Source organism: Ruditapes philippinarum, unplaced genomic scaffold (genome assembly GCF_026571515.1).
Source record: "Ruditapes philippinarum isolate M1 unplaced genomic scaffold, ASM2657151v2 ctg715_1_1_1_1, whole genome shotgun sequence".
Lineage (NCBI taxonomy): Eukaryota > Metazoa > Mollusca > Bivalvia > Venerida > Veneridae > Ruditapes > Ruditapes philippinarum.
The window spans coordinates 108,168-131,689 of record NW_026863024.1 but is presented as its reverse complement, the minus strand read 5'-3'; the positions used below and the strand labels follow the sequence as shown (position 1 = coordinate 131,689).

The window sequence follows — 23,522 nt, the reverse complement described above, 5'->3', positions numbered from 1 at the left end:
TTGGGTTTGTCACACAATGAGCATGAATTGTTCTCAATAATTATAAAAATGGCATTAATTTTTGTTCACTAACTAATCAACATTTTAAGTTCATCATCGTTTTCTTTAAAAATAAAATGAAAAATTAAAACAAATAATTATGTACAAGAGGCAATTTCACTGGCAAACTATTCCTTTTTATAACGATCAATGTGATTTTATTATAAGAACATTTGTATAATTATTTACTGTTTATTGGATGGACTTATCATTTAAAGAAAAATCCTCAACAGTATATTAAGATAAATTCGTAAATGGAAAAAGTAAAACCTTGAAATATTGAAAGCCCTGATGAAGTTGAGCAAATTCTATGGAAGGAGCAGACAATACGGTTGTAACTTGAAAGAAAGATATTTTATTAATTTCTTACTAAATTTAAGTGTTATCTTCATAAGTAATACCCCGTTGCGGATTAAAATGCCACTAGGGACTTTGGATTCTTTCATGGGGTAGCTATCCAGCCACTCGGGGTGCTCGTTCGTGCCTGAACTAATGCTCTAGTTCTTCCTCCACCAGTAAACCTGGCCTTAATAGTGTTTGGGCGAAAAAATTACAACATTTACATATAAGGAAAAATAAACTGAGGACAAAAAATAATTTGAATCAATGCATAAAAAAATGAAACTACAAATATTGAAAGATAAAAACTATGTAAATGGTATCACTAACCTTTAATAGATAAGATTCTTCTAATTTTCGTATATTTTTCAATCCAAAAAAAATTGTTATTCTTGAGATTGTTATTCTTGTGTTTTACATAAATCTTTCTGGAATATTAAACAATGTTAAAATGTGTTCTATAGGATATTTCTGCTTAAATTATCACAGTCGATTTTTAAAATTTTCTTCGGAAGTTTTAACGTAGGCATGTGTTGAATAGAATATCAAAGCCCTACTTCGAGACCAACATAGTAAAGAAAGTGAAAATATTTTCTTTTTGCGGATGGTCGATTGACCTTCTTTCAAGAATAACTTATTTGACAATTGAGTTTAGACACGGATTTATATTACAAATGTAATATAAATCCGTGGTTTAGAGCATTATTCTTGTATTTTTTTCCTTTACATTCAAGATACAAAATGTGCGATTTATTTTTAAAAGATATGTATTTTTCACGGTTATTTATTTTAGAAAACAAAGTGAACGTTCGTCTTTTCTTAACCTAATTGGAAAACATCAAGGCAACTTTGTTGATTGTGTCCAAGTAAAGCTAATTTAATGTAACAATTTTACAACTTACTCGAGTTATTTGAAGACAAATTTATCAGGCAAGGCTTAGAAAATTGATTGTCACAAATTTTAATCTAAGGAAGATATTGAGTTATCGCAGTCACAAATTTTAATCTAAGGAAGATATTGAGTTATCGCAGTCCCTTGATCACAATGTAAAACAGTGATTATCGTGAATGGAAAAATCGCAATGAAAAAAAGAACATAAGAAAATGAAAACTTTAATGCAATGGCAAACTAGGTTTATTGAGTCCGTTCGTGAGATCTAGAGATAATATACTTTGTCATATCTCACATGTCTGCTATTCCCGAATAAAGCAGTATTACTTTTAGTATTTATGGTGACGTAAGTGACCTAGCTTAGAGTCAATCTCAAGGTATGTTTTTCATATTTCCCACCTCAAATAGTCAATAATATACTTGAAATGTTAAAAATTAATTATTCCCGTCGATTTACGTTGTTACCTGACGTTACGTCCAATTTAACATACTGGCATCATTTAGGGTTCGTCCCACAATGAGCATGACTTGTTCTCGGTAATTATAAAAATTGCATTCATTTTATTCACTAACTAATCAACATTTTAATTTCGTCATTAAGATGAGAAACTAGAAAAAAAATCAATGTAAAAGAGGCAATTTCACTGGGAAAGAATGGCGTTTTATAACGATTACCAATTTAATGCCTTTCAGTTTGTTTATCTTTCATAAATTATGTGATTTTATTATAAGTGCATTTGTATAATTATTTATTGTTTATTGGATGACTCTATCATTTAAAGAAAAATCCTCGACTAGTATATTTAGATAAATTCGTATATGGAAAAAAAATAAACCTTGAAATATTGAAAGCCCTGATGGAGTTGAGCAAATTCTAGGAAAGGAGCAGACTATACGGTTGTAACGTTATCTTCATTAGTATACCCCGTTGCGGATTAAAATGCCACGAGGGACTTTGGGATTCTTTCATGGGGTAGCTATCCAGCTACTCAGGTGCTCGTTCGTGCTTGAACTAATGCTCGAGGTCTTCCCCCACCAGTAAACCTGGCCTTAGTAGTGTTCGAGCAAAGTAAAATCCAACCGAAAAAAATACAACATTTATATAATTGTAAGGAAAAACAAACTGAGAACAAAAACAATTCGCATCAATGCATGTAATAATGAAAATAAATGAAACTATTTATTTTATTTTTGCAACAACATAGATCACAGTTACATATATAAAGATAGACATATATATGAAATAACAGTTTAACAAATTAAAATATCATTTCATATAAATGATAAATTAAATAAATTAAGTTAATGACTGAAATCAGATGAGGCATTGGATAAAATTATTAAAAAAATAAATAAAATCACTGTTCTGATTAAGACTACAACAGTCAGAATTATAATTAGCACAGAATATTGTTTAAAGTTACTGATAGACATGATATCAAAAAAACTAAATTGTCTAACCTAGATTTTTTTTAAAAAAGAGAAGAAAAAAAAGAAATTAAACATATAAAAGATGGGGAAAATATTTTCTTTTTGCGGATGGTAGATTGACCTTCTTTCACGAATAACTTACTTGACAATTGTGTTTAGGGCTTTATTCTTCTATTCTTTTTTCATTTAAGATACAAAATGTGCGATTTATTTTTAAAAGGTATGTCATGGAGCTAAATATAGATATGTATCTATGGATAGGTATTTTCCCCTGTCCTTTATTTTGGAAACAAAGTGTACGTTTACCTGGAAAGCCATCAAGGCTAATATGTTGATTAAGTGTGTCCACCTAAAGCTAATTTAAAGTAAAGATCAAAGAAACTTCACTGAGGAACATAAAATTTGAATTTCTTACAAAGATTAGGTGGGACTTTTCATACAAAGATTAGTTGGAAAAATAATCAGAAATTTTTTTATTTTCTGTTGTTCTTAGCCCCATTTGAATGAAAAGCGTTGCAACGTTTTAATTATTTTAAGAGAAACAAATTTAAAGTTTCAAACCTTTATAAGAATAGAAAGGTTTACTTACTTAAGATTTCGAACGTTTCCTTTCGACTAAAAGTCTAAAGATTCATCCCCCCATAATTTAACTTTATGCTATTTTCACTTGGTCTGCAATTTTAAATATTATGTACTTCGTGAAAAACTACACAGGTACGGTTTAAAAGAAAGTGTATTTTCGGTAAATATTTTTTTTGCATATGTTCATTAGACAATATTGCCAACATAATGTTTCATATAAAATGTACACAAATACTCATAGAGGGATTCTAAATTAAAACAAAACAACAATACATGTATATACATAAATTTATATGTGTACTTTACAGGTCATTTATCAGGATAAAAGCTTGAAGCTTATGCTAAACCTCGCTTTTGACTATCATGCTAAGCTGCTATGATGGTGTTATAATCAATATTTAATATTATTTTCAAGAAAAAGGTAATGAAAAAATGGAAAGAAAAAAAAATAGATTGCGAGTTGGAAGATTGTGATTATAAGACTAAAAGAGTCAGCAGGATGTACAATTCAGAAGTTATTATTAAAATAAAGCAACTTAAAATGATAAAAAACTTAAAAAAGAAAGGAAATGGTGTATGCAAGGGTCAAGTCCATGTGAGAGTGGGATAGTTATCATTTGAAACGGCCTGTGTGTGAAATGTAATTTTGTACCTGTGTGAACATAAATAAGTTAGTGTCGTTGTCCAAGGATTCATTGCCAAAAAGTAAAGGTATCTAAAGTAATTGGGTTGATATGTGAGATATTACTGAGAAGATCGACTCTTTGGTTTATGTAAGTCAGGCAGTGTAAGAGACAGTTATTCGTACCCTCAAGTCTTTGAAGTACAGATGTTCCTTTAGTGAGCTACATTACATGCGAAGACGTGCGTCTCTCTGTTATCTATATAGTAGAAAGAGGGTGTTTTTAACGCGTTCTTGCTTAAAAACCGATATAGACTTTGTATTTTGTATGTCAGACGGAAGTGATCTCCAAGGAAAATTAGAAAAAAAGCTGTGTATCGCAATGTATATTTCATAAATGATCCGAGTTTTGAAGGCTGTAAGAGGTGGTGTTTCCAACAATAGGAGTGATAAGAACCGATAGAAATAGGGGTGATTGTAAGTGTGGGTGTATCATTTTATAAAGAAGAATTAATTTATGTTTAAATCTTCGATCTTTAAGAGGCTCAAGAAAAGATTCTTTGTACCAAATCAAACCAATTGTGTTACTCCTGTGATAATTCTTGCTGCCTCTTTTTGTATGTTCTCAAGTTCCCCAGCCTCTGCAGCAGTGATATATTGTCCCACACTACATCCGCGTATTAAAGAATTGGGCGAATTAAGAAAAGTGATTTTCTATCGAAAGTAAATTTGAATGATCTTAAAATGTTCACTCTTTGCCAAGCTTTGTGTTTGATATTCATTTCATGCGACATCATTAGAGAATGTGATACCAAGATGTTTGTGGATTGGGACATAATGTTTGTGTGTTGTTGATTTTACGTAGATTTGCATTGAGTTGTGTATAACGCTAGTGACATCACTTCAAAATATATGCACGGCCGTGTCACCATTTTGTACGGAGTCGCAAAAGCGGAAAGGCTATGTGATAAATGATGTGTGCTTAACACGAAGTCCCTTTATTTCAAACTTGAAATATATTGAAGAAACAAAAATCCTTTTTACGGAGTTTTTCCAAAGTATCTTTGTTTAACTCACTCTAAAAATTACCTTTAAGTATCTCCAGTCGATGGATAGTGGGTGTATAGCAATGAAATTGCCCTGAAATATATTTGCGAACTAAAAATCTTTTACAAAAGAAAAAAAAAATATTTGTCACATATGTCATTATATCTTTATTATTGTTTATATCCTTCATTGCAAACAATGTGTACATTCACGTATCATGTCCACACAAATAACAATATAAATAATAGTAATCTATATCAACACACAAAATCTGTACAACCTCTCGTCAAGGTAACATCTTCATACAAATACGATAAATACGTGTTCCGTTTGGACAATAGTAATTGTTTATTTCGTCCTTACCCGCGATGGACGATGGTACGATGGTGAAAACGCCATGGTACGATGACACGATGATGAAATGGCGATGGTACGATGGTTAAAACGCGATTGTACGATGGTGAAAACGCGATGGTACGACGGTGAAAGCGCGATGGCACGATGGTGAAAACGCGATGTTCACCATCGTACCATAGCGTTTTCATCATCGTACCATCGCGTTTTCACCATCGTACCATCGCGTTTTCACCATCGTACCATCGTGCATCGCGGGTACAGACTAAATAAAAAATCACGATTGTCCAAACGGAACACTGTAGAAAAAATCCTAGGAGAGATCATGCCGGTGAATTGAATACCCCCTTTGAAATGTTCAAAGAAACTTGATAGAAGTGTTGTTGTTGTTACAATCTGTCCATCCTTTGTTTAGGTATTGTTTCATCACTATCAAGGCCATTTGGTGAATTCTGACGGTAGATCTATTCAAATTAGAAAAATAATCAATTAGTATTATATAGCCTAGTATTGTCGTTGATTTATCAACCATCATTATCGAAAGGAAATCAGACGGAAGCCCTCTTCTAATCAGTTTAATTTGCTAATGACAGGAAAGGGAAGAAACTTTACTTAGTTAATAAGCCCTCCGTCCAAAATGGCAGGACATGGTGGACAAAACTCTCTTGTAATCATAACAGGGTGGACAAAAGCCATCCCATAATATAAACATGTGCCCATGTTGTTCCAAAACTGACGCCTCGCTTGGAATAATTTAACTGCAGACAAATGTTTAATATTTAGACATATACGGCCTAATTGCAATAAAATTGAAAATTACTGCCTCCCGATTCATGCTAATTTTCATGAAAATTTTGAAAATGCATTTTAAAGTAAAATATCGTGAAGTTAACAAAGAAAGTAATTTACACATTGTGAACAGCACTTACAATCCACGTTAATTACCAAAAAATAGGTCAAAATACATAAATACCACTGACTGAGTTATTAACACAGTAGCATGCTATTGATTAATATTGCAAAATCAGTCATAAATTGCACATAATATGTAAATAATTAATTGATTATTGAATCTGTTTACTCTAATACATTTTTCTTGATTTTTTTTGGCGTATCTAAAGGCGTACGTGCCGCTGTAATCAATGAACTTTTTGTATAATCAATCTGATTATATATAATATAGCTGTTAAAAAAATCCTTGTTCTACATAACCTCATCATATCGGACTTGCGACCTTAGTGCATTCCTAGGGCGACCTGGTACGAAACGGAAACGCCATGGACGCCATAGGGTCAAGTTGCGAAAGAATCAAACCGCCATGAAGACCCTTGCTTGCCACAGGATGCCGTGTCACGGCAACTATTTTGAAATGCACCAAACAAGCGCAAAGGTCGGCGCTCTCAGTGCGTCCTGTACTAGAACGCCCTACAGACACATTACCATTAGTTATGAAATGTCGCAGGCAACTTTTAAATCCACGAGATTTTATGTCAAAATAATATAAAATTTCACGGCTTATAGAAATTCTTGATTTTTTTCTGACACACTTCTGTCGTAAAAAGTCGAGATTACGAGTTTATTTTTTTGCCAACATAGTAGACTAAGTCACGCAAACATATGTCTACTTTAGGTAGTCAATAGCGGCCATTTTAATCTGCGACATTTTGTTCTGATGCTTTTAAAAAGTCGAGCTAAAGCATCAAGCCTCGACTTTTTATGCCGGTGAAATGTCTCTGCGAAAAAAGTCGCCACTGCAAATTGCTATTACTCACCGCTTTAATTATTTTATGAGACTGTAGTTCAGGAACAAAAAAAAAGTCTCGGCCTATGATTTTTCATCTCGATTTTTTTTGTAGAATTTCTACAAAACGGATATTCTGTTTGACTTTTATGGACAAAAAAGGGATAAAATGTTATTAAACCATGGACGATACCGGTCACTGGAGTCAAGTGTTCCTGAACTGTTGTAAAATATCGAGGTTCATACGTTCCCCGCGACATTTTGCACGATTTCGGAAAAAAAACTCGCGGGTTTGTAAGTTGCTCGCGACATTTTATGATAAAAGATAAAATTTCTCGTGGGTTTGAAATGCATGAAATGGTCGCAACCTACCACGATAAAAAGCGCATTATGAACGACGTAAAACACATAAAGCTGGACACCGGTGTGACCAGCTGAAATTTGCAAGCTTGTTAAAACAATTCGGGGTTCATATTACGGTTACTCTGTTTTAAGAAAAATACCGGTTTAGGTCGCCTTAAAAGTGCAATATCTGTATAACGGGAGTATAATCTTAGATTCACGTCTTATGGTTTGTTTTTATCAGAAAAAATTCTTACATTGCTCATATTAAGATTAAAAAACAACTTTGTTTCAGGTTCTTTACTTCCGTGATGGTTTATGATGTTACTTACGTTTGATAACCCTATATTTTCTGTCCTTCTTGATCTGTCTTCGGAAAATGTTTCAACAGTAAAAACATTTCTTTGATCTGGGTCATACGCATTGCCTTGTGACGCTCTAGTTTTACCATCAGATATATTAGGTTTCATTCGTCTGTAAACAGTTTCGTGAACATACTTTCATACTTTGCTTAGTATGGTAATTCTTACAATGCTAATACTTAATACGTTTTACATTCTTTAAGTTTTGTACAAAAACAAACTGATAATTAACTACTGATGAAAGATCATTAATAGAAAAAGACCATGTTAATTAGCCGATTCATTGATTAATAATATCAAATATCAAATAAAATACACGGAATCCCTAAAGAACGTTTTGATGCATAATTATTGTAAAATTACCGATATATCTTGTCAATCGCTAAACAGGAAAGCATTACTACATACAGTCCACCTGCTGTTCCAAATATCAACAATGCAATAAGTTGTTTGGTAGTAATACCACCTGTTAAAACAATAATAGAAACTGCTATATTTTTTATCGCCCGTTTAGCACAATAATTAGTAAACCTAGGGTCGCTGGTTCGATCCTTGGACGTGGCGTTATTTCTCCGTGACCATTGATCTCTCGGACATTCAGTATAATGCTCATTTGTCTAAAAATGCTGTTTCATAAATCATGTGGAATTAGAGGATCGGGCACATGCGGAGGAATTGGTTATTACTGGTTAGTTATCCAGTAAAGCCGGTAATGTGGATCGGCAGTCGAGATATAAAAAATCGACGTGAAATATCCAGAAAAACAAACAAAGAAACAAACATATGATATTTCTTTGATCTAAATGTTTCAATTTACTTTATAATGATATATATTGATAGAAATTGTATTATAATCTTGACGTTTAGTTGTACTCATTTGGATTGTTAATATATCATTTATTGATAACAAGAATAAGCTGAATAACTACATGTAGATCTAATGTGATAATTCTAATTACAAAAGAAAACATGTTATTATTTATTACCTGTTTCACATACTGCATCTTGTATTAAAGTGCAGCTTTCTTCATAGACATCACACACAGTGCAGGGTTTACAACTAACAGTTCCGTTGTTGGTAAGTTTAACACATTCTGATTGAAACGTTCCTTCCTGGCATTTCTCACATTCAGCACGAGTTAAATTTTCGACACAGTCTCCAATCGTTATGTTACCAGGTCCACAAGGATAACACTAAAATGTTGTGAAAGAAACGAAAACAGATGATTATTATCAAACGTATGCATCAATTTTAAAATTATATATTACCCCTACGAAATTGCTCAAACAAACAATTCTTAAAATCTGCAATGACTAAAATAGACATTTCAATAAAAAGTATGTTTATTCATTTTGTTGTTGTTTTGAACATTTTCTTTTCATTTTAAGTTGATTGTGAAGTTTTTAAAGTTGTTTAAAGCCTGATTCCGGACAATTAAAAGTAGAACTGGCGTATTTTGAAGATAAAAAAAACACCACACACCCCACCAAAAACAAAACAAAACATTGTCCTATGAAGCCGAGAGGCAGTCTAAAACACCAATAAGGTCATCGTTCTCTTAACTAAGCAACTACAGAAAAAAATTCATATTACCTGTAAACCGACCCCACTGGAGTATGTGCTGTTACAGTCATCAACAGCCAAAACTTGACGCAATATAACAGCTATCAGTATTGTAGCATGACACATCGGATATAATGACATTGCCTGAAAGAAAAGAGATATATGTTACATTTGCTGAAATTGTTAACGATAAGATAAATAAACTCTCAAGTAATAAACAATAATATATTGACTTGTGTTTGATACTTTGGCTGATGAAACTGCACACTGTGTGACGTATACGTACATACACTTTTAAATGAAAATGTACTTTAAATATAGACGCTTTTTGTGAAAGAGGTAGTAAATAATAAAATAACTTCTTCTGTAAGTAAAATTATTACCACTTTAATTCCTGTTAATTAATAAATTTAATTAATCCTAATCACAAATGTATTACATTGACTCCATTGTGTTTCGGCAAGAAACCAAGTACAGTTTTTAGTGCATAACTAACCATTCCATAAATTGTTTTTCTAAATCAATGCAAATTAAATACAAAATGTAAAGGCAAAGATCTTCACTTCTTTGTTAAGTTGTAAAGACAGAACAAGAATTACAAATGTCAATACATATACGTGCATTGAAATAAGAAACTATGTAGTACTACAATAGATTATTCAAGGTTTCATTCATTTACTTTTACACTTGATAATGTATTACTACCCGGAAGAATTGAAATTCATACGGCTTTCTTTGTGTGTGTGTGTCAATTGTTACAAATACGATATGACGAGATAATTGATATTGCAAAAAAAGTATGAAAAAGATCTATTTTCCTTGTTCAGCTTATTTTTAAAGCTGAATACTTTACAACTGGAGTACATACGTACGTATGCGGAGTACCGAGAAAAGCTATTTTTTCATCTACTATTGTTTTCTATTTTGTTTTGGTTTTAAGTATCATCGGCACAGTTAAGGTGATGCGGGGACTTTCTATTTTCCGTGTAGAGGAAGACATTAATTAGGTGCCTCGCCCGTATATTATTTCAGTCACAAGCTGACACCGAGTAAAACCACTTCACTTCTCTTCAGCAAGCTAGCTGATTAGCTTCTTCTCATGAAACAAGCCAATTAAAGCACCTGTCCGTAATCAATCATCATACAACAGTAAGGGATCAGTGATTTTTCATCCACTAATTATTCCTTCTTTCTTTAATGTTAATCTGAAGTTTATGTTTCACAATTGTCCAGCAGTCAATAGTTAAATCTGCCAAATTTGTTGAATCGATTTACTCTATTTTAAATTAGGAGGCATTTTGGGTGCATAAGCGAATTCTATAACAAAATACAAATACTGAACCTTTAACAGTATAGCGCCTGGTAAGACTGCGCGATTGTGCAAGTTTTCCTGTCTCTATATGCTGCCAAAGGCTTATCCGTTTCTGTTCGAGCAGCTTAAGGGTTAGGAGATATTATTGCTGTCTATTTTATCATAAACACTTCTTATACAATAATAAACATCGATTATTGAATGGAATGTTTAAGTCGCATTTTGAGAAAAGCTTTGCGAACATACTGTTACTGGAATTAGATTTTTTCTTTTGAGAGAAGCAAATTGACCTTCTTCTAAGAACTAACTTACTTGATACGAGAGTCAAGGTCAAACTGATACATGTGTATAAAGGATTTACATACAGGGTTACTGTACCTTTCAAGAGAAAAACGTTCTTTTTTCCCTTAATAATCATAAAGGTTTAGAAGAATAAAAATTTTTTACTTACTTTAAATTGTTCAAATTTAATTCCAATTTAAGACACAATCCTTTAATCTTTTGATTTAACTTTATGTTGTTTTTTTTGTACATAATTTATAAATATACTGTTTTCGTTTAGGTTATTAATGGTGTCATAGCGTGTTAGTTTAAATTATCATTCATGTATTTGTGATCATATTTTATAAATTTTATGTACGTAAATATACATTATATAATGCATATGTAAATGATATCCGGAGACTCAAATTTGTACATATGATAGCCTTGTTCTTACAATTGTTCTTGTAACTTAAAACTCAGTTAGATTCCAATAATAGTATTATGTTATTTTTTCATACTCAAGTCAATTGATAGCTTATCATAAATGTAGGACTTCATTTTGAGAAATAGAATGCACTTTAAGATATTAAACATATTCCAAACCACCTGTAGAAGTCATGTACATGTATTTCTTTTGTCATTGTAGAGACAAATGATGAAACATAAACCTGTGGAAATTATTGGCAGAAATAAAGCAATTCTTTCTAGTTTTATTAAACGTGAATTAACAAAATAACTTGTTGCAGTTTTGGAATCGTAACAATTTTATTTACCTAAGTTTTCGCAGTACCTTAATCACATGATAAGAAAGTGATATTAGTGAACGGATAAATAGCAAGCTCAAAAAGCATAAGAAAATTAGAATTTTAATGCAACAAACTTACTAAACTAGGGTAGCTTAAATTACTTTCTAAAATACAATTAAGAAATTTTAAAATGTACGGCAACTGTAACTATACATAGTTGTTAAAAAAGGAACCGGGAATTGCAGAGAGATATGCAATTTTGCAAAGAAGTTATTGGTCAAGATCTCTAATGAATTAAACATTCATCTTCAAAATTTTCCAATCCCGTTATGTAAAAAAAACTGCACTGAAAGAAAAAAAATATGTGAACTTTATCTCTAATCTTTGTATCTTCAAATACTTATACATATTGTTTTCAATCCAAAAATATTATTATTTACCTCGGACTTGAAAATATATATCTCTCTTCAATCAGCACAAAGGAACATTAAAGAATGTTAAAATGTGTTCTATTGGATATTTCAGATTATTATTACAACCAATTTAGGAAGTTTTGACGCAGGCATATAAACATGGAGTATGGAATGGAATTCCATAGCCCCATTCCGGGACCATCAAAATAATAATGGTGAAGATACCTTCTTTTGTGGAAAGAAGGTTGACCTTCTTGTAACATAAGTATATCTTTGTCTAGGACATTAGCCCGATATTTTCCTTTTCATTCAAGATGCAAAGTGTACAATTTGTTTTTAAAATACGTTTTTTTTTCGGTCATTTTTTATTTTTTGAAACAAAGTATTAGATCGTCTTTTCTTGACCTAAATGGAAGAAGGAGGCAATTATGTTGATAACGTTTATCCATCTTGATCTAATTTAAAGTATTTATTTCATTTCCTTTTTATTTGGTTTCACAAAAATACGTAAGAGGAACTCAACTGAGGTCCAAATTCTTACATAGATTAGCAGGGACACTTAAGACAAATAGATGTTTAGAAGATAAGTAAGAAAAATAATCAAAAATAAATCTAAAATCGTATTTTTTACTTTTCTTAGCTTGATTTTTGTGTATAGCTTTGCAACGCTTTTCAATTTTGACTCATTTTTTACCATTAGAATAATTATTCTTGAAAAAGGGAGTGAAAGTATGATGTGAAATTTTTGCACACAAGTTAGTGGTCTAAACCCGCCATTAAATGGAACATTAATGTCAGAAAAATTATTTTAAGTCTCGTCATTTCAAAACACCTCAGCGTAGTCCCTTAAAACCTTTTTTTTTACTTAAATCTTAAATTAAAAAGAATAGAAAAAGTTTACTTACTGTAGATTTGGAACGTTAACTTCCGTCTAAAAGAGTTTAAAGAAACAGTTTCCCCATGATTTAACTTTATGTAATTTTCGCATGGCCTATACATTTATAATAGAGTATTATAAACTTCGTGCAAAAGATTTTCGATTATATAAACATGTATTTGTTTTGTAATTTAATATCCTCTATTGAATTCAACTGTCTTCATATTTAATAATTCAAGCGGCACCTAAGATCATGGGTACAATGTCTATATGATCATTTCAATAACCACTCTGAAAAGTATTGTAAAGTTTATGCAATGTGTTATAGCATTTAAGTGACATAATTCGCTTTGTGATAAAATGTGTATAAATAGTTTACATATCTGTTAAAGCTAATATCTGTAGACAATTTGCATGCATTTCCGTCATAGTAAGTGAATTATAAAAAGAATATAAATACTTTGTTGAAGTATTTAAAAAAAATTAAATTACATTGTTTATATATCATACATGCAAATCATTTCATACTGAACAAATGCAAAATAAAAGGTAAATGAATTTTGTTTGACATAATAAATGTATTAATAGATTTCTCTTTTAAACCTTTTTCGAAAATTGACGTCAAGGGCCCATAGGTTGAGATTGCAGAAAATCGATTCTTTTGTTTACCGGTCTACAGCATTGTCACTTAAGTTTATAAATGCGAGTCGCGAGTTCGAATCCTGGCCTTGGCTGCATATGCAGCTTTTTTAACAACTCAAAATATATAGAGGATATTTGTTTAGTTCAGTGTAAGATCGGAATATATTTCACGATTGAGCACCAAAAGGTATATTTCACGAGTGGCTCAGCCACGAGTGAATCATGAACTTTTGGTGTTCACAAGGTGGAATATTTTCCGATCCTACACAAAACTAAACAAATTTTCTATTTATTATATGCAAAGAAACGTTTTAAAAAGACATTAAACTTAATACTGAATGAAAAGCGCGCCAATGATAATACAACGTGACGTCATTTATATTTCTATAAACCATCGAAAAGCATGTAATAAATTGAATTTTATCGTACATGTTTAACTAATCACTTTGTTAGTAATTCTTCCATTTTTTTTTTTTGATTTTAAGTTACTGTTTTCTTTGTAGAGGAAGACATAAGGTTCCTCATTAGCCAGAATCGGGCACCTGGGTAAAACCACTTCTCTTCAGTTTAGCTTCTCCCCCTGAAACAAGCCACAGCAGCTGTTGGGACTCACAGTCAGGCACCAGTGGTTTTTCATCCACTAATTATTTCTTATTACTTTTATGTTAATCTGATAAATATCATCAAGCACACAATCGTTGAGATATCAAATAATGAACATCGAGTATTGAAAGAAATGTTACAGTCGTGTTTCTAGAACAGCGTTGTTAGAACATACTTCTGACTGAAATTACATTTTTAAGGGGATGAGATTGACATTCTTCTGATAAGTTTATCTGCATGAGAAGTACCCTTTTAATTATAAATTTTCTCTGAGAACACTATAAAGGCAATTAAAAACACTGCCCTATAAATTACAAGTCAATGAATAATTTTCCACAGCACAAATTATCAATAAATCAGGTGCAAACCGTAAGTTTAAATAGGGAATGTCTTCCAGTCTTGTCAGGACTATGCATTTTATGTTTTGTGTATTCCTTTACACTTTCAATGCTTTTGGGCTCCCGAATTTCAATAAATAATGCATGGTAAAGGTAAATCATACATGTATAATGATTAATCATTCATTTTATTATTAGTCAAGAATTGTTTGAAAGTTTTTTTAAAAATAATATTGTTGTTATTCACTTATTGGGAGCTTCAGAAATCCTGGTATCTCGATGAATCCAGTTTTATTTATAAGTTTAAGAACTTGCAATGGACTATCAAATCTTATAACACGCATGATAGCCTGTGATGTTAAAACGTTTACTTCTGTTTTTATTTCTATTATTAGAAATGAAGCTGATATTGTAATTTTGTTTTAGGGTCGTTATGATAACGTATAAATAAAAAAGATATCTTCGTCTCTTATGAAATAGCTTAAGTTTGTCAGTTATTGGTTTCTGTTAACCACACCAACTGTAAGATCAAATGATTGTTTTATTTCGTCTTCAGACCTTGATCCAGGAAATTATGTAACACATCTGCAAAGTTGTCTGCGTTTTTGACACTATATGTCTCTTCACCCGTCGGGAAAAATGTTTCGCATATATCTTCTAATTCTTTCTGAATATCTAAATCCTCTAAACATTTGTCCTCAATTTTGTTCTCTTCTTTTTCATTCCTTACCATTTCTTGTTTGCTCTCGCTCTCTGATATTTCCTTATCATGTCCAGCAATGTTCGATTTCGCACGTACCACTTCTTTCTCTTTTATTTCATAAATATCAGATTCGTTTTTATTATTAATATCTTCTTTGTTATTCTTGGTGTGGGATGGCTGTTCGGTTACGTTTTCTTGTGGACTGATATTGTTTTCCAAATCATTTTCAGACTCTTTACTATCAAGGCATGTTCGTATAAAAGGACCATGCTGACCCGTTGTTGGACACTCCTGTTTAGGGATTGTCGCATTTGTTTCAGCATTGTCAATATTTGTTTCACCTGTATCTTTAATTCGGGTGCGCTAAAATCAAAGGAGACGTGAATAATTATAAATTATGTGCATATTGTTTGTATCCATATTTGCCGGTTACAGATAAGGACGCTTACAAACATTACCCAATTGTGACCAGGTCATTAATAAGCAATTTAAGGTAGACCATGGGTAATGGGCACCATAAGGAACTGTAAAATTGACAACATAGGACAGTTATATGTCTTCAAGGTCACCTGTATGCAAAATTTAAATAAAATTTACCGTGTGGTTTATGCGTTATGGATATATTTCTGAACTAAGACTTTGCCATTAGAAGGGCTTATTTTCAGAAATGAGGAAACTTTAAATAATCTGTAATATCATCATTATGAAAATGTTTTGTTTTTATTGCTCATTTTTAAGAAACAAATAATAACATTCAGGTAACAAATTACGCAAGCAAAATGTTTGTTTCTAAACAAATGTTCTTAATATGTATAAAAAATGTTATCATACCCCACCAACTTTAAACCCCCAATTTTACCATTTCCCTATCTAAATGCCTTATTCAAAATATCCCTAAAATTTACCATAATGAGGGGCTGCTTTCAAAGTTGCATAAATTTGTTTAAAGGCATATTGATTGATCATGCGAAATATAAAGTACTTTCACCGTGTATTTTTTATTTTATTAAACTTAATAAATATAATAAAATATCTGGTATCATATTTGCTATACATTTTGGCATTATTTAGCAAATAATTACCTACAAAAGTAATATAATTCAAATCAAACCATTTTTTCTCCATAAGGGATCAGAGAGATACATAAATAATGTTAAAAAGAAAAAAATAAAGAAAAATAAGTGGCCCTTTCTGGGGTTTGAACCCATGCCCCTTAATTTCAATGTAGTTGGCAAGTGATTTTAGCCTATTTGAATACTCTTCAAAGTGGAGGTAATGCATTTCCCATGGTCTACCTTAAAAGAACACCAGATACTTAAGTTATTCACTTGTACTTCAAGTAATTCAAAGTCAAGTATAAAAAATTCCAAATATATATCTATGTTTGAAAGAATGATTACAAATGCAATAAATGATGAAACTTTTAAAGTGTTCAGAATACACATTTCTACCCTACCTCCATCAATCCTCATATTGTATATTTAACAATGACAGACACTTTATTCTGTGAGTCTCTAAATGCATAAGAATTTTAATGAGTTTAGGGTTTATCAAAGACACAATTTTATTTAAAAAACTATACATACCTTGATTTCTCCTATTATTGGCATGCCTTTAAAAGTTAAAAACAAATATGTTTCTGAATCGGTATTATCATTATCAGGATATTTTGTCTTCAGATATGTCAGGAGCTTTGGTCTTGCAATGTTTCCGTAAACAGCTAAATATTCGTATACTTCTTTCCTAAGACACATTGCAACATGGCCTCCAACAATAAATAATGATTCATTTTCATTTGTATTAATTTTGTGAACTTTACGGAATCCCTCGTGTGTAATGGATAATACTGCCTTCTTGTTAACATGGCATTCTTTTGAAATATTGTCTATAACAAAATCCACGTACAGTTCATAGTCATTTTGACGAATTGGCATGGATTCTAAAAGCAGATTTTGCTTTGCATTTTCAATGACATACTTTTCAGTTGTAATTTGCTTACACCTCTGACTTTTAAGCTGTGCTTTCTTTCGTTTTTTATTTCGTTCTTGTTCAATACTGGTTTTGTCATCATAATTACTAGAAGCTGCTACAGATGATTTGTTCAACTTAACTGTAGTCAACGTTTCCTGACAATTGGATACTTCGTTTGATGAATAAACGGAACAATAAGGACAATGTGCCATTTTGTAACTTTGTTTTTGGCTTGATCTTACATATATTTCTCTCGACCCTCTCGATGTACCTTGAATGTCATCATCATACAATGCCATGTACTGCAAGGTATTTGAAACATTACTTCCCATTATGCGTGTTTCTCTGCCCGAAACTAACCGTGATAACTTTGGCGTTATTGTGGTCATTGGCGGATTCCTAAAAATTAATGTGATACTTTGAAACAAATTTTAAATTTTCGTGTTTAATTTTACGTTTATGTTATATATTATTTATGTATGTTATAAAGGATTAAAATTTACAAGCTATTTTCTTTAAATTAGTATATTATTAACCGTTAATTGATGAGGAACTATCAAGCGTAAAGTCTGAATTGATTTAAATAGGTCTTTTTTCTAGTTTATGTTATTCAATAAAGCCGTGGTTTTAACCACGTTTATTATATGTGTATTTGTTTGGTGCAAATTCAATGTATGTTTTTCCCACTTTTGTTTTGGTATTGACATTTCTTTAAATCCAAAAATGATTCAAAATACATACCTTTTTATAGACATAACTAGTTCCAAAGCTTCGTGTGCATCCATAGACATTGATATTGCTTCTTCTATCTGTTCAAATGTTGCCTCTATGCTGCCTAAATGCTTTAACCATTTATCGAATACTTTGATGTACGCATGAATGACCCATCCTTTTGTATGCTCATTACGTGCCTCTAACTTAATTTCATCAACTGTATCTTGAACGTTTCTACTCAAATTCAGACAGTTACCTATAAAAAAATCAGTAAAAACCCTCGGTAAGACCAACATTGGGACTGGACCAAAGAGGTCTAAATTGCGGGGTGGTCATTTCTGAATATTCTCATAATTGTTTATATACTTTATGAACATGAACTAGTATGAACTAGTAGCTGCTTAAGATGTTTTGTTGGATTAAACCGAAGTTAACGTTTCCTGATAATTGGATTCTTTACAAACAAATACATAAAGATTATAAAAGTATGTTATGATATTTTATCTGTTTAGAGCAAAATATTTTCTGAAGAGATTTGATATTAAATGGTCTGACATAAGTATTAATTATTATATGATGTACTCAATTCACCTGTCATGTAACATATTAACTCTTCACAAAGTATATGTACTGAAAAAAACATTAAACCACGATGACTCTGAAATTTACTTTTTCACTTTCTTTCATACACTAGCCTAATAATAACAGTTTTTGACACCTTATGAAGTTAAGTGGCATGCATAAAAGCACTAAAGCAGATATTAACATCAAATTTTTGAGCAAGATAGATTGATAGATAGATGTTGACTTTAACATCGTTAGTCTGAAAAGTGGGTTTAAATAAAGAATAAAAAATGAGATCTGAAAAGTGGATAAGCGAGGTCTTAATTCTGGATCATGTAACAATTGACATAAAGGTGATTAAATTCTGTTCTTCTAAAAAAGATCTTAATAGCGGAATGTCCTACCAGTACCGATGGCTTTATAATTTACACACCAACTACTCAAAACAAAGTTCATGATCTGGGTAAGTATCCAATCCGTGGAAGTTAAACAAATTGTTGATTTTTTGTTAGAAAAGAAAAGTTTGAAGTAATTTCCAACAGGTTAACTTGAAATAATAGAGTCAATTTTTAATGGGCAAACTTGTTTTTTCAGGTTATCTGTTGGCTATATGGACAGCGCCATGTTGGTTTTCGAAGTCGTGAAAATTACCTACTCAGAATTACTCTTCCCATGATAAAAATTAGAAACCGCATCGTGAATGTTCGCCGATGATAGGCTTGTGAAAGGTCACCAGAAATGACTTAACATTTGGTCACGGTCAGATCTATAAGCGGAGTGTAATTTAGATCTGATTTAAATCAGGTTGGTCAAATTTCATAACTATGGCTTCCATTGTCCCAAGTTATTGCTCCTTTTTCAGCGCTTTAAAATGGAAAACCAGCAAGTTGGATATATATGAATGGCTTCATATTTTCCATACTTATCAATACAAAGTACATAATTTTGCCAAGTTATATTACTGTACCATCAAGTTATTTCCCATTTAATCACTTATAAAATAAAGCCTTGTAAGGTTGACCTATTTCGGCAAGTTAAATTTATCTAAGTTTTTCCTAATTACTTCCTTAATTTAACGACATCTTACATATTTGACAGGTGGAGACCTTCAATGGTCCTCTAACTTGTTTTAGCGTAATGATTTTAGCTTAAGAAGTCACCGAGGTCAAGTTCAATGTCACTGTTGTAAAACAAGCTTTTATTTTAAAATTGATGTGTTTCATGTTTAAAATCGACATGTATAGGTTGGTACTTTTCCTTTGTAACTTGTGTACTCTTCTTCCTTTGGATTGAGTTATGGGTCAGTTTGGTCATTGTCACCATTGCTGGAATAGATATTTTACACCTTTTCCCATACAGCCTTTATTTACTGATAAATATCTTTCATATTTGGAAGGAAAGTGACTTGTATAGTTTTCTTCTTTTGGATTGAGTAAGGGGTAAGCGTGTCAAGGTCAGGGGTGGAAACAATAGATTTCTAAACTTTTGCTTATACGGCATACATTTATAGACTGATGTTTTTTTTCACATTTGGAAAGATATACCTTGGATGGTCCAGTGTAGTGTTGGGAGTCACAAGTCAATGTCACTTGTGCTAACAAAAGATTTTTGTTTATACCTTTTTATACAGCCTTTGATTTTATTACCCATTGTCAGTAACCGCTTCCGTGGTCGAGGGTTTAGAGTCGATGACTTCTAATCCAGTTACCTCTCTGGCGTGGGTTCGATCCCAAGGAGATGCTTTGGTAGTTTAGCGCGAAGGAAGGTAGTCTAGTACTGGTGTAACTCTACAGGAACGATAGTTAGGAAACTGCCCGTCTTCATGACTGAAATACTGTTTGGAAAAGGCGTAAAATGAAACAAACAAACAAACAAAACCTATTGTCTCATAATTAGAAGGAACATACCTCAGATGGCTCTGTATGTTAGGGGTCGCTGGGTTCAAGGTCAAAGTCTTGCCTCAATATAAATTAGATAATTTTTTATGAGTAAGTTGAATATTTTTTAACTTCATCAGGAAGCAATGGCAGACCGACTTATATTTATCAAAATAACAAAACGTCATGACTCTTTGTAGTTATTTAACTGTGTTTACATTTCTTGGCATTTTTGTTTTCTGTCCAAAAATGAGTGAATAGGTAAACATTTTTTGAAATATTATTACTGACGACTATCTGGGCCGGGGGGCATTTGTGTTTAACAAACACGAATAGCTTTAGCATGTTTCTTTCTATGAATGTTCTAATGGTAAGCAAAATAATTTCATTAACCTTACTAAGTAAATTCAATGCAAATAGTTCCCAATATGTTGGTGTCAATGATTTTGATAATATCAAAGCCACTTTTATCCAGTCTATTTTCTTTTCGAGTACATCTTACATGAAAAAAGAAACATGAAAATTTCTTGAAACGATTTTTAATTGTAAAAAAAGAAAATAATAATAAAATAGAAAATATAACAATGCAGAATTAAGTCTTAAAGAATCACGTGAATTCAAAGTGTCATTTGAGATTTTTATGAAACATTCAATACAGTTAAAACATCTTAATGAATATAATATGTACACTCATATATACATAAAGAATTCATTGGCTACTACAGAGACCATGTCAACTTCATTATGATTTTGGATTCACATTTAGAAAATAACTTACACTATGAATTAGACAGAGTGTGCCTATCAATAAGACAGAATGTGCCTATTTTCCTGTCTGCGACTACTATTTCAACCTTTCGTTATTGTATTTAATTAATTTTGATAATGCAATATATAAAATGAAAGACAGAAAATCTTTAGAACTTTATCTACTTTATCATTTTAAATCTTTAAAAGATTAAGATTGATATCCGATGAGCATAATAAAAAAGGTGATGTTGTTGTTTAAATATCTGCCACGACTTATTTTCAATATCATCAACTCAGAGCAACTCAGTTCTGCTACTTTAATTCAGGGAACAATAAAATGACGGTATTAGATATGTTGATAATTTACCTTTATCTAACTCCCTCAGAGATAATGCTTGATCTTCTGTCCCATCACATGGTAGTTTTTATTGGCTTTCATTTTCAAAATCATCTAAAATACGAAAAAAAGTACAAATTAATTGTACGTAACTACTCAACCGGTGCGGCATTTAAAACTATAAACAATGTAATATTAATATACGTATTTGTAGCAGATGATGGCAACAATTAAACGGTATCAAATGCATTGATTGATAAATATGAAAAATATCAATTTTTTTACATCAACTGGAAAAATAACGAATTCACTACTGATGATTTTACAACAGTTAAACCAAGAATACCAGTTAGTATACATGATAAAGCTACAGTAACAATTTGTGTCATATCTATCACTTCTTTCCCGATGTATGATATTCTAAACGAAACAAGCAAGATTTTTTGCACGCGTAAATAGCTGCGAACAAATGGTAAACTGTGTTCTGCATACATTGAGAAGTGTCGTTAATATGACATCTTTATGGATGTCTGTAAAGATCTGCGCAGTTTTGAAAATTGTACTCGTAATAAAACCGGAAGCGTAACAGCACAAATTTCACTGCGTTTTATATTAGTACTCGTTTCTATTGTGGCTGGACAGATACGTTAACGTCAATGTCAAAGTTAAACAATATCTGTGCCAGGAGCATAAACCAAGCTGATAAGGCATTTAAGGCATCAGACACGTTCCATAATCTTAAAAAAAGAACGCTTTACTTTAAAAAAAGGCCTCTATTAAAGTGTATGAAGTTAGATCAATGTCCGCACATCAGTATACGGAGCTAAGAAAACATTGAAGCAAATGACAAACAAACTATTAACTGCTCGCATATAAATCGTGTCATTCTGCAGTCAATTTTGCGTCTTATTCAAAACATATAGGAATCTGCTGCATCACAGGCAGCCGAATAAACAAGCTTCTTGCTTAGAAAATCTGTTTTGCATAATCACATATGTAAATGTTTTTTTATCAATATAAAAGAAAGACGATAATTCTATACCCTGTGTGTTCTGAGAGTCTCCAGCAAATTGAAAACTTTCTTCAGTTGTGTATAATCTGGTACTTAAATGACCAACATCTTTGCAGTCTAAAATGTAGCAAAACAATATCTTTTGATCAAACAATCAGACTTTTATATTATATGTTATTTTGGTTTTGGAGTGATATATGTGGATATATTACCTGTCAAGATTTTATATCACCCGAGCCGTTGGGGGTACCCAACGGGGAAATTTAGTGTGAATATTACCCGTCTGGCTCGGTAATATCAATTTCTTTCGGGTGATCAATATCCAATCAAAAAGGCGGAAAAAATCTGGAAGGGTAATAAAATAATATCTGCATGTCGAAACATTTCTTAGTACATGGATTTGAAAGATAGTGCAGTATCTTCATAATGGATATACTGATGAAGCATAACCTTTCTAAGGAGAATCATTATCAAATATGATTCATTCTTTGGTCTGCTGATCATCTTAGCAAATATTGAGCAAAAAGAGCAGCTAGCAAGCTTTTAATAAAATACAACAAGAAATATCATTGCATTGTTGTTTACAAAACAATCTGAACTGTTTTGACACGTTGAACAAGATGTCCACCATGTTAAATAAGATAAAATACTTTAATTGAAATGGTGAAATTTTTAATTTAGAAACATTCGCAGATGTGTTCATACGGCGGTTATCAAGGAACCTTCAATGTGACACAGCTAGTAGTGCCATTCTATGAAAAGCGGCATATGATTCCCAAATAAAAGAACACTTGTGCCCTTGACGAGAAAACAATGGGCGGAACTAAATAAATGAAATTTTGAAAGGAGATCTTAATATGTGTGACAAATCACAAATGTGGTGAAATTGTTTTTCTCAAGTCAATAAAATGGCAGCAAGGTGGGGAAGTAAACGATTCATCTGAATTTGATAGAAGAGAAATTACCATCAGGCGATCCTTCAAAAATTACAAACTAGCTTTTTTTATTGCATACATAAACGAAAAAAGTAAGCTAACTGATAGAATATCTTTAAATTTCATATGACATTAACGCTTGCCTTGGA

The 23,522-nt window shown here is 31.8% G+C and overlaps 2 protein-coding genes across 5 annotated transcripts; both read right to left on the bottom strand.

Annotated features, from left to right (window-relative positions):
• Positions 1-5,106: 5,106 nt before the first annotated feature.
• Positions 5,107-13,099, bottom strand: LOC132720918 (uncharacterized). Of its 4 annotated transcripts, none has more exons than XM_060705151.1 (6): positions 12,956-13,099; positions 9,346-9,459; positions 8,738-8,945; positions 8,115-8,217; positions 7,722-7,863; positions 5,107-5,770 (listed from the first exon to the last, which is right to left on the bottom strand). In XM_060705151.1, exons 2-6 carry the CDS (start codon positions 9,454-9,456, stop codon positions 5,696-5,698), a joined length of 639 nt encoding a protein of 212 aa, XP_060561134.1. In that variant the 5' UTR covers positions 9,457-9,459; positions 12,956-13,099; the 3' UTR covers positions 5,107-5,695. The 4 variants fall into 4 exon arrangements, with proteins under 4 accessions (XP_060561134.1, XP_060561136.1, XP_060561133.1 ...); XM_060705153.1 differs by lacking the exon at positions 12,956-13,099 and adding an exon at positions 11,079-11,181; XM_060705150.1 differs by lacking the exon at positions 12,956-13,099 and adding an exon at positions 9,755-9,873.
• Positions 13,100-14,610: 1,511 nt separating this feature from the next.
• LOC132720917 (uncharacterized) lies at positions 14,611-18,213 on the bottom strand. The gene is made up of 3 exons (XM_060705149.1): positions 17,926-18,213; positions 16,800-17,583; positions 14,611-15,576 (listed from the first exon to the last, which is right to left on the bottom strand). Exons 1-3 carry the CDS (start codon positions 18,192-18,194, stop codon positions 15,052-15,054), a joined length of 1,578 nt encoding a protein of 525 aa, XP_060561132.1. The 5' UTR covers positions 18,195-18,213; the 3' UTR covers positions 14,611-15,051.
• Between the last annotated feature and the right edge of the window lie 5,309 nt (positions 18,214-23,522).

Coding starts and splice junctions, on each gene's coding strand:
- LOC132720918 (XM_060705150.1), bottom strand. CDS start 9,814: ATGGTTAGTTATGCACTAAAAACTGTACTTGGTTTCTTGCCGAAACAC. Junction 8,218..8,737: donor AGATGCAGTATGTGAAACAG/GTAATAAATAAT, acceptor TTGTTTTAACAG/GTGGTATTACTACCAAACAA. Junction 7,864..8,114: donor GCGATTGACAAGATATATCG/GTAATTTTACAA, acceptor AACTGTTTACAG/ACGAATGAAACCTAATATAT.
- LOC132720917 (XM_060705149.1), bottom strand. CDS start 18,194: ATGTTGGTCTTACCGAGGGTTTTTACTGATTTTTTTATAGGTAACTGT. Junction 17,584..17,925: donor CTAGTTATGTCTATAAAAAG/GTATGTATTTTG, acceptor ATTAATTTTTAG/GAATCCGCCAATGACCACAA. Junction 15,577..16,799: donor CAATAATAGGAGAAATCAAG/GTATGTATAGTT, acceptor CTTTGATTTTAG/CGCACCCGAATTAAAGATAC.